Source organism: Octopus bimaculoides, chromosome 24 (assembly GCF_046866305.1).
Source record: "Octopus bimaculoides isolate indiv1 chromosome 24, ASM4686630v1, whole genome shotgun sequence".
NCBI lineage: Eukaryota > Metazoa > Mollusca > Cephalopoda > Octopoda > Octopodidae > Octopus > Octopus bimaculoides.
Window position 1 is genome coordinate 33,434,324 of NC_142951.1, and position 11,996 is coordinate 33,446,319.

Here is an 11,996-nt window from a genome sequence, read left to right on the forward strand (position 1 = left end):
ATGAAATAACATTGTATCCTTTGAGTTTGGACACTGATCAAGGTTACATATATAAGATATATCTAATATATATATATATATATATATATATATATCTAATATATGTATATTATATATGTATAATATATATATATACATATGAAATTGGTGCAAAGAATGGAATTTTTATAAAGTATGCAAAATCCATCAATTATAAAATAAATGAGAAGGATAACGCATGAGACCTTGTCTGAAGTAAGCGATATTTATCAGTGAACATTTTAAACGAGCCACCGACCGACCGACCGTGTCACCCTCCTGGCTTGTTTATACTGCTGTTGCTCTTGATGTTTTTGTCTCTTGAATGCTGAAACAATGAAATCAACAAATAAATAAGTTAAACAAACAATCTTTTTTGTTTCTTGTTTTGATTTTCGCTTTCTGCAAAGTGTTTGAAACAGTTGTTAAGAAAAAAAAAAAAAAGAGAAACTTGACTTTTCTGCCTCTGGGTAAAAAAATTTCTTTTTTTTTCTTTCACTCTTTTTGTGTTTTTGTTTTAATTAAGATAACAAAAAATTTAAGTCATTAATATGTGGAATGAAACTTCCAAATATTTCCTCTGTGTTAAGAAAAAAAAGAAAAGCCAAATACAGGAAACAAAGTGTGTGTGCATATGCATATATATAGTGGCTGTGTGGTAAGAAGCTTCCTTCTCAACCACATGGTTCCAGGTTCACTCCCACTGTTTGGTACTTTGGGCAAGTGATTTCTAGTACTTGCAAGATACATGCCCAAGGTGCTGTGCAATGGGACTGAACCTAGAAGCATGTGGTTGAAAGGCAGATTTCTCACCACACAGCTGTGCCATTTGAATAAGATCTAGATCAGACTAAATAATTCATCCCCCAGCAGACCGATTCCACAATTTTCAATGCATGAAGACAAGAATTGGATAGGAACAAAGACAACCACAACACATTGTCCACTGTGGAGAAAACGTTGATGCCTTATGTGTCACAGAACGTGAGAGGATCGAGTTTAAGTTATATACATACATGCATATAAACATATATATGCATACATACATGCAAACATGGTGAGCTTCCTCGTTGTCAATAGCATTTCTGACTTTCTGTCCATGGCCTCTTGGACGACTGTTCAGTTCTGCTGAAAATTTGAATGGTTCGAAGCATAAGTGACTAACAAAAGTTTTTAACGTCCACTGGATCGATCGGATCACTTCATGAGATATGGTCCCTGCGAACCGACAAATTCACACGCTACACTTTTCCAATTGCCTGGTCTTGGAGGAAAGGACGTTGGATACAGTTGATTTTTCATGGGACTTCAAATGGCTGACACATCCAGTCTTAGAAACGAGTATTAAACCACACGTCTTCCACATCTCCAGTGCTTTATATTCACATCAAGGTTCTAATGGCAGCCTTTCCAGTCATGCTCAAGGTGACATTCTTCAGAAGTTTTACAACCTTTCTTTCCGTGCTTCTTCCATTTACCTCTTTCCAAAGCTATGGCTTCCCAGTTCTTTACATCGATTTGCAGTTCCTTCAAGTTGACTTTTATGCAGTCTTTGTACCAGGTTACTGTCCACCGTAGAATAGCTGCTTTCTTTGGAATCCTATTATTTTCTCTCATTATATGCACACCATGGCCTACCCAATGCATCTGAGCATGTATGTATGTATGCTACACACCACACTAATCATGTCTGTCGGGCATGTGGAAAGGAGTGTGATTCAGCAGGAGGACTTAAACGACACGCAAAGGTACATGGAGCCCAATTACAACAACAGCCAGCTATTGCCAGTAAAGGTTTTGGATGCCAACTCTGCACAAGACATTGTAGATCATTGGCTGGGCTAAAAATTCACATTCGATCACAGCACCGTTAAGTTAAGCTTCGTGCAGTGGCCATACCCGATAGCGAGGGGGCAGCCATCATGTATGTATGTATGTATGTAAGCATACAGCACACATGTATGCACCCACACAAATATATAAAAAGAATTTTAAAAAAAACACTTCTGGCAAGGGAGGCTACTCTACAGCTAATACGCTAAGTAACTCGGAATTACCTCCCTTGTCCAAATGTTTACCAAAATGTCCGCCGGTTTGGTTTCTCGTCGTGTTTGTCGACGGTTATTTTTATTAAACCGTCAGTGTTTAACTACTTTACAACACAGGAATTTATCCGAGGAACCTAAGACTGAACAGAAAACACATTTTGGTTTCCAGTCTATTCCAGAAAGCGAGAAAGAGAGTAAAGGTATTTATATTGAATCTACCATTGTTCCGTCACTCAATAATATGAAATAAACGGGGAAGATGAAATGACCTTACGTATTTGAAGTTGAAGCAACGAAGAACCGATGAAAATGATAGTTTTTTATTTAGAGTATAAGACCAGCAGGTTATGAGTGGAAGACGGTTCGTTGATATCTTCAATATCAGTACTCCTTCCGACCCCGGAAGGGTAAAAGACACACATGACCTCGGCGGGATTTGAACTCAGAAATTAGATCATATGCAGCTAAGCAACTGATGCGGCGAACAAAATACTTACCAGCATTTCTTCCCGATGTTTAGAAATTTGTTAAATTTCTTCCCACCACGTCAAATTTCAACCATATTTTTAAATAATCCAGATAAATTTTTTTAAAAATTTCAACAAAATGTGGGGGAAAAACACAAAGATACACACACATATAGATATATACATACAGCATCTTCTTTCAGTTTCGGTCTTCCAAATCCGCTCACAAGGCTTTAGTCAGCCCAAGGCTATAGTAGAAGACACTTGCCCAAGGTGCCACGCAGTGGGACTGAACCCAGAACCATGTGGTTGGGAAGCAAGCTTCTTACCACACAGCCACTCCTATGCCTCCACACAACCACCCCTATGTGGTCACTTGCACACGCATTTTGCTATGAATATGTGTATGTACACAGGTCTTGAAGGGTATCTGACATCCTGAGCATTGAGGCGATGGTTCAGAAGCACTGTTTAAGTTGGACTGGAGACTTTATTTGGATAAATGATCAGAGGATCCATCCCTAAGCAGATGCTATATGGTGAACTGGTTTGTGGAAAGCATCCCTAGCAGAAACCAAGACTATGATTTAAAGATTATGCAAAATCCTTGTTGAAGGCTTGTGAAATATGGAAGATCAGTTGGGAAAGCAATGCTTCTCCTTGCTACAACTGGATGAAACCAGTTCTGGAAGGAAGGAATTTTTTTCTAAAAAAGACACATTTTTTTCTTCATGCAGAACTTAGGTCAATAGCTCAAAAATACACCATCAGTGTAGTGAATGGGGAAAGCTTGATCTGTAATATCTATGAATGATATTGATGATGATGATGATGATGATCTCTATAGCTTATCTTCTCACCCCTAAATGAATGTCAATGCTTGAATTCCCTAATCCTAACCCATTTGTCTCATTTTTCAATCCTAGTTCACGAGGTATTCAAAAATGTTGCCAACAAATATGACTTGATGAACGATGCCATGAGTGTTGGAATCCATCGTCTTTGGAAGGATTATTTCATAAGACAGTTGGCTCCGACTTGTGAAACCAAACTTGTTGATGTGGCTGGAGGAACAGGTAAGGAACTGGCTCTGAAAAATATTGTTTTCTGTGTGTATTTCTCCAACTTTATCCTTTCTTTTATATTTATCTTATGTCTTCCATTAGTTTCTGCCTTTGGAATGTGGCCATGCTAGAGCACTGCATTGAATGGTTTTAGTCCGACAAATTGATCCCAGTACTGATAGGTTTTTTTTTTTTTTTATTAGTCTAGTATTTATTCTGTTGGTTTCTCTCTTGCTCAACTACAAAGTTATTGGGATGTAAACAAAGCATCACCAGTCAATCGGAGGGAGTGTGACAAACAGACACAAACCTGTGCTGGTGGCACATAAAAAGCACCTTTCAAGCGTTGGGCCTCGCAGAGGCAATGTAGCCGATGCTGGTTTCACCTGAGTAGCACCTGTGCTGGTGGCATGTAAAAAGCACCTTTCAAGGGTTAGGTCTCACAGAGGCAATGACAAATAATGGAAACCTTTGGCAATATGGCATACTTGAATACAAAAACCCCTAAAGCCAAGTGAAATTGTAATCATGGCCAATGCTGATGTCATGCAACTGGCATGTAAAAGCACCCATTACACACTTGGGGTGGTTGGCCTTAGGAAGGGCATTCAGCTGTAGAAACCATACTAAATCAGACTAGAGTCTGGTGTAGCCCCTCAGCTTAGCAGCCCTGGCCAAACCATCCAACCTATGCCTTCATGGAAAATGAACAATAAATGATGATGATGATGTTGATGATTTCCATTAAATAAATTTGGGGCCAAATGTCACTTTTTTTTTGTTTGTATATAATTTTCAATTTTTTATTTCTTTTCATATTTTTCTACCTGTTTTTTGTTTTGTTTCTTTTACTTGCAGGTGACATTGCATTTAGATTTCTTAATTACGTCAAACATTTACGAGCAGATCTGCCTAACGATGCTGAAGATTTTGATCAACTATTTAAGGACGAGTTTGTCACCATCAGTAGCTCACCTGAAGTTGAAAAAGATGCTGGTGTGGAGGCATCTGCTCAGGTGACTGTTTGTGACATCAACCAGTCGATGCTGGACGTTGGTCAGAAACGGTGCAAGGAGTTAGGGTATGACCCAGGTGGGTTTTCCCTTTGATAACAGTGTGTGTGTGTGTGTGTGTGTGTGTATGGATTTTATGCCAATGTCGACCTAATAAGTCACCTTGGGATCCACAAAAGTAAAACTGCTTATCTTGTATATATTTGTACCAAGGATCAAAAGTCCTTCCCAAGCCACAAGATTATAAGGCTGGTTTTCTGGATTCTGTTGGTGTTTATCTTTCTCTCTGGATATGAGATGTCGGTCCATTGCAGGATTACGGATTACTCATTTTTTGCCATCTGAGTTGACTGGGAGCAACATGAAATGAAGTGTCTTGCTGAAGGAAGCAACCCATACCAGCATGGAAAAGAGACGTTAAATGATGATGATGGCAGTGTATGTTTACTGGTCTGGCACTTCCCCTGTAGTTGGACAGGGAATCAACAGAGAAAACAAAGAACAAGACAAAATGCCACAAGGCATCTTATCTGATCCCCTAATAAATCTGCTCCCTCCATCTAATTTCTTTTTCTTTTTCTTTTTTCTTTTGTCTTCTGCAGCTTCCATTAAATGGGTACAGGGCAATGCAGAATCCCTACCGTTGGAGGACAACCAGTTTGATGCCTACACCATTGCCTTTGGGATTCGCAACGTGACTCATGTAGACAAGGTACGTGTCCGACCAAAGAACTTTCTAGATTTGACATTTGTAAACAAAAAGGGAAAAGAAGGATTGTGTGGTTAAGAAGCTCGCTTTGCAGCCACATGGTTCTAAGTTCAATCCCCATTGTGTAGCATCTTGGACAAATGCTTTCTGGCCCCTCTCCTCAGTCCTTCCTTCCAAGAACATCTGGTATTCCCTCTCAGCTCATGTCTTTATTCTTTAGTCAACATATTATTCTTTAGTCAACATATTATTCTTTAGTCAACATATTTTGATTTCCTTTTCCATGACTTATTGTTGTCGTTGTTTTAAATTCTTGATTCCAGGTTCTTGAAGAAGCTTATCGGGTCCTCCGTCCAGGTGGAAGATTCCTCTGTTTGGAGTTCAGCCAAGTACCAAATTTTGCAATACGCAAGTGAGTTGCTATCCTTTTAACTCTTTTTGACACCATTTCACCTGGGACAATCCATGTGACCATCCCTGCACCAGTCCTATGTTTTAGTATTTCCCTCATTATTATCATCATCATTTAATGTCTGCCTTCTGTGCTGGCATGGGTTGGACAGATGGCTTGTGTCAACATTTGAAACCATTATCATCATCATCATCATCATCATCATCATCATCATTAAGGTGGTGAGCTGGCAGAATCATTAGCACACCTGACGAAATGCTTAGCGGTATTTCATCTGCCGCTACTTTCTGTGTCAAAATTGACTCTGCCTTTCATCCTTTCGGGGTCAATAGATTAAGTACCAGTTACACACTGGGGAGGGGGGGGCGATGTAATTGACTAGTCCCTTTCCCCACACATCTGAGGCCTTGTGCCTGCAATAGAAAGGATTATTATTAATATTATTATTATTATTATTATTATTAGTAGTAGTAGTAGTAGTTCATCTGTCATTGTCACATGGGAAAAGAAGATGGAGAACAGTGTGTCCAACTGTGGCTGATCGGTCCAATGTGTGCTTAGAAAGGCTCTGCTATGGGTTAGGCATTGGTGGTCTGCTGAGGCTGAAGGTGAGGAGTTGACCCTGGACTTGTGCACTTCATGAAGCACTTTTCCAGTCCACCTTGTGTGTGCTTGCTGTTCATCAGCTTGCCAGGCATTTGAACAAGGTGTGGCCTGCCCACCTAACTTGCGCTCTCCTCAGTAATGAGTAGATACTCGGCAGATCAGAGGACCTCTATGTACATGTGGGTGAGTGTGTCTGTATGCGTGCGCGCGCACACACACACACACAGTTTAGCCCTATTTTACCCCAATTCTGTTTCTATTTAACACCTTTCTTCTTTCTTCTTCCAGCGTCTACGATTTTTATTCGTTCCAAGTGATCCCTGTACTGGGGCAGGTCCTTGCTGGGGACTGGAAATCTTATCAGTACCTTGTGGAAAGCATACGTCAGTTTCCTGACCAGGTTTGTCCATCTTATCAACTCCTTTCTCTCTCCGTCTTTTCATGGTTGACCATGGCTATACAGAACAGATCTATGGATACAACACACTGCCAGGAATTGAACTCAAAACCTTACAATTGTGAGCCAAATACCCTAGCCTCTAAACCACTAAAAACCCTTTTTTATCCTTGAATAAATGCTGCTGAAATTGGGGGACATCTAATATAGCCAGTTCACTTTTAGTGGAAGTGGGTGGCTTAGTGGTTACAGTGTAGGATTCCTGTTTGTAAGAACCAGGCGACGCATTGTGTTCTTGAGCAAAACACTTCATTTCACGTTGCTCCAGTCCACTCAGCTGGCAAAAATGTGTAATCCTGTGACAGTCCAGTGTCTTGTCCAGGTGGGGGATATATATGCTATGAAACCGAGAAACCAGCCCCTATAAGTCAGTATGACTTGAGAAGATAACTTTTGATTTTTTATGGCACCAGCATTAGTTAGGTTACCATGGGACAGCAAGAGAGAATGGCGGTTCATGATCACCGACTCCTAATGGCACATGAAGAAGCAGAAGAAAGTGATGTGCATATATACACATATACAAAATACAATGATGGGAATACACACAAGTTATGCTTGTTGTGAATTTCTTCTATCCTAATCTTGTTATTCTGGGTTGTCCTCCATCATCATCATCATCATCGTTTAACGTCTGCTTTCCATGCTAGCATGGGTTGGACGATTTGACTGAGGACTGGTGAAACCGGATGGCAACACCAGGCTCCAATCTGATTTGGCAGAGTTTCTACAGCTGGATGCCCTTCCTGACGCCAACCACTCAGAGAGTGTAGTGGGTGCTTTTACGTGTCACCCGCACGAAGGCCAGTCAGGCGGTGAAAAATTGAATACTGATTATACAAAGAAGTACAAAGATTTCTCCAAGAAGTCTTTGTGTTTCTTCAGAATTGTTCTCCATCACATGAGCTACTGACATTTTTCAAAATTCAAGACATTTTTGCAAATTGTTTGTGGGTTCATGGTTGGTGGGGATAGTTTAGTTTGATGATGTTTGGTTTTCTTCATAGGTAACCTAATTAGCCATTGAACAATGCTTAGATATTGGTGTCTAGTTTTGTGAAGTTCTATGGCATATATGCAGTGTGTCTCATTTTCTTTGGCAGTAAAGCTGAAATTTACTGTTCTGTTGCAAGTGTTCATGTTCTTATTCATTTTCATTATAAACTTCACGAGCTGTAACAAACATTTAGCATTACATCAAACAACCAGTGAAGGCTACTGTTATATCCAGTGTTGTTGTTGTTGTTGTTGCCTGTCTGTAATGTTGACCTATCCATAAGTTAGTCAATTAGTCAGGCTTTCTTCTCTTTCCTGGTCGACTAAAAAAAAAACTGCTTCCTCTTGTCTGACCACATCAAAGACAAACTGAAGAACTCAATGGGTTCTTGTTTGTTTGTTTGTTCTTCCGAGCCATGACATTTGATGCAGCTGACCTTTTTATTTGGTATAGGCATACACACACACACACTCACACACACACACACACACACACACACACTCACACATACATATGTATACATTTATGCACAAGTTAATCATACACTCTCACACACACACACACATACATACAAGTATGTATATATATATATATATATGTACGTATATATATATATATATATATATATATATATATATATATATATATATATATATATATTTACACACACACACATATAGATGTACATACATATACATGCATGTTAACATCACACAATTATGCACATTTACATGTGTGTTCTCATGCACACACACACACACACATACATACATATGTATACATTTATGCACAAGTTAATCATACACTCTCACACACACACACACATACATACAAGTATGTATATATATATATATATATATATATATTTACACACACACACACATATAGATGTACATACATATACATGCATGTTAACATCACACAATTATGCACATTTACATGTGTGTTCTCATGCACACACACACACACATACATACATACATATGTGTTTGAATACATATGTAAATCCTTTATTCTATAAAGACAAGGGGCCTGAAATGTTATTGGAAGGGGCCGGTTGATTATATCGAGCCCAGTGCTCAACTGGTACTTAATTTATCAACCCAGAAAGAAATGAAAGGCAAAGTCGACCTCAGCAAGATTTGAACTCAGAACATAAAGAGCTGGAAGAAATTCCACTAAGCTCTTTGTCCGGCTTGCTAATGACTCTGCCAGCTCACTGTCCTTCCACTGCAAGTAATATAACTGCAGAGATAAACTTCATTTGACTGTTCTGTCTAGTTTCCATGTTAAAATCGTGCACCATACCCCCCGGTCCAATATGTAAAAGAATACATACATATGTACACATAAACATATATATAAGCAAACATACAATTTAGAAATCAGACTGACAAGAAATTGCAGATTTCCAGGGTATGGTGACCTCAATAAAAGGTCAACTTTTGGGAGATGTCTGCATGTCTATCTGCGTAGTTACATAGAGTTTTGATGGTTTTACTGAGATTTGGTTCACATCTCTCTCTTCAACTTTCTCTCTCTCTCTTTCTTCCTCTCACTCATTCTCTCTCTCTTTCTTTTCCAGGAACAATTTGCATCTATGATTCGCGCGGCTGGATTCCAAATGGTGACCTATGAAAACTTGACCTTTGGTGTGACTGCTTTACATTCAGGCTTCAAACTCTGAAAATTACTTTGAAATTACCAATTACCATTCTCTACACACAGACCATTGTTTAATTCTTATCCTCATTATGTGATATTTAGTTGCAGTGTCTCAAGTTCAAATCCTGCCTGTTCCACTCTACTTTTAACGCTTTCAATGGTTCATAAACCACATTAAAAAACACAAAGGGTCAATTTAATCAACTAGCCCCTCCCCACAAATTTGTGGTTATGGGCTTATGATAGAAATTAATATTATTGGCAAAATCGTTATTTGTTTCAATTCTTTGGGGGTCTGTGTTCAAATGCTGATCTCACTGAAGTCTTGTTTTTCCTTTCATCCCTTTAGGGATTGATTACAATTAAGAATCAGTGAAATACTGGGGTTAATGTAATCAATTAATTCTGTTTTGAGGTTTCTAAACAAGAAAACAAAAATATATAAAAATTATTAAAAAATTACATTAAAATTTACTATTTAAATATTTTCAAAATTAATTGAAACAAAAAAATAGAGTATTTCAAGAGAAATATTGTCACAAAAGGGTTAAATGTGAACATTAAAAAAAGAAAACAAAACCAAAAACAACATTAATAAAAAATAAAAATAAGTACATGTCACTTCTGTTGTTTTTGTGTTCTTTTTATTTTTATTTATTTATTTTTAAAATTTTAATACAAAGAAGTACAAAATTACTTTCTTATTTCTTTATTGCCCACAAGGGGCTAAACATAGAGGGGACAAATGAGGACAGACAAAGGATTAAGTCGATTACATCGACACTAGTGCATAACTGGTACTTAATTTATCGGCCCTTCTAAAGATAGTCAATAAACATAACATCTTTTGTATCGCAGATGGAATCAACTTTGAAATGATGCCCCAGCATGGTCGCAGTTCAACGAGAGAAGCAAGTAAAAGTAGATACGACGATGAATCAATATACATAATCACACGCCAATATAAACCAATCTAAAGAAATTAATTAATTAAAAAAAAAAAAAAAAATCACAAGGGATGCGTCGGCCGGGAGTCGAACCCGGATCGACTGCTTGGAAGGCAACCATGCTAACCGTTACACCACCGACGCCTCACTGATAAGGTTAGTGAAATTCTCAAATACATTCTAAAGTATTTTAGGTCGCCACAATTTTCCTTTATTTTTGTTGAGTATTTTATGTTTTCTAGTTTCCTTCCATTTTGTTGTTATTTTTAATTATAAACAAGAATTACATCATTAGAAATGTTTTTTTAATATTATAATGGCGTCTTTAGTGTTTGTGGAATATTTCGTTTGGTTAATTTTAGAGGGAAACAAGGCGAGATTGTGTTAGGGAAGAGAGATAAGTGTGTGTACGTGTGTCTGAATGAATGAGACCGTGTGTGAGTGTTTATACCTATTTACGTGAATGTGTTTGTGTATCAGAATCTGACTGTGCGTGTATGTGGATATGTGTGCGCGCGCGCGTATCCGTATACGTATCTGTGCGTATTTGTAACGGAAAGTGTGTATGTGTCTAACGTATAAGAAAGTGTACGTGTGTGTGTGTGTATGAATAGGATTGCGTGTATGTGACTGTATAATATGCATATGTCTGTATGTGTTGTTTATGAATATGGATATATATCTTGAAATTTTTACTTGTTTCAATCATTAGACTGCGGCCATGCTGGGGCACCGTCTCGAAGAATTTTGTAGTGGAATGGATCGACGCCAGTGCTTTTACTTCCTCTTTTTTTTTTTTTTTTTAAGACAGGTACTTATTCTATCGGTATCTTATACCGAAACGCTAAGTTACGGGGACATAAACACATCAACACCGATTTCAATGGTTGCTGTGCGTAACTGTAGCTTTGAACTGGTTGATCAGTCCCTCTAGTCTCTTGATTGGGCCCCCCATCTGACTACCATCTGTTCCCCAACACGAAAAAAAAAAAAAAAAAAGGATCTTTCTGATTTGGCGGGCGCCCGCCAAATCAGAAAGACCCTAGTAATTTGACATATTACAGCAGAATATAAGATCTGTGTAGAACAAAAAAACGAAACATATGCTACATAAACGCGTGTCTATTGCTTGTATCAATAAACGCGCACATGTGACTGAAGGCCAGCTATTTAAACATATAGCAGGTATAACGAGATCCGTACAATGATAAAATATTTTTATATGATAAATCATAAACATAAAAATTTACACCACGACATCAAAATTATTAATGTCTGCAGCGGTAACCATCAACGCTCAACGGTCGTGTCTGATTCGCTCAAACTTGTCTTCTGATTGGCTGTCGCTAAGGCATTCTACAGTAGCTTATATCAACCCACAATGCAGTTCGCTGCCGGAACATGGTCTGTTGTTGATGCCGTTACCAAGAGAACGTGCCTGAGGATTATAAGCCAACCTAATGATGTGTTGGCGTCGTTTTCCACTTTCGCTTGAATTTTGTTGTCGGTGCTTGTGAGATTAGCATCACTGTCACACGAACTAAAATCTCCTATCCACGTACACAAGTACATACGAAAAGTTCTTGGCTTTAA

At 38.4% G+C, this 11,996-nt stretch overlaps 1 protein-coding gene and 1 non-coding gene across 2 annotated transcripts; one reads left to right on the forward strand and one right to left on the reverse strand.

The window, feature by feature from the left end:
- The first annotated feature begins 2,064 nt into the window (after window positions 1-2,064).
- LOC106876763 (uncharacterized) lies at window positions 2,065-10,077 on the forward strand. The gene is made up of 7 exons (XM_014925451.3): window positions 2,065-2,266; window positions 3,460-3,609; window positions 4,456-4,689; window positions 5,213-5,322; window positions 5,643-5,731; window positions 6,626-6,737; window positions 9,377-10,077. The coding sequence occupies exons 1-7, from the start codon at window positions 2,089-2,091 to the stop codon at window positions 9,476-9,478; spliced, it is 975 nt and encodes a 324-aa protein (XP_014780937.2). The 5' UTR covers window positions 2,065-2,088; the 3' UTR covers window positions 9,479-10,077.
- Window positions 10,078-10,475: 398 nt separating this feature from the next.
- Trnag-ucc (transfer RNA glycine (anticodon UCC)) lies at window positions 10,476-10,547 on the reverse strand. Its single transcript has one exon. It is a non-coding gene; the product is annotated as a tRNA-Gly (tRNA).
- Between the last annotated feature and the right edge of the window lie 1,449 nt (window positions 10,548-11,996).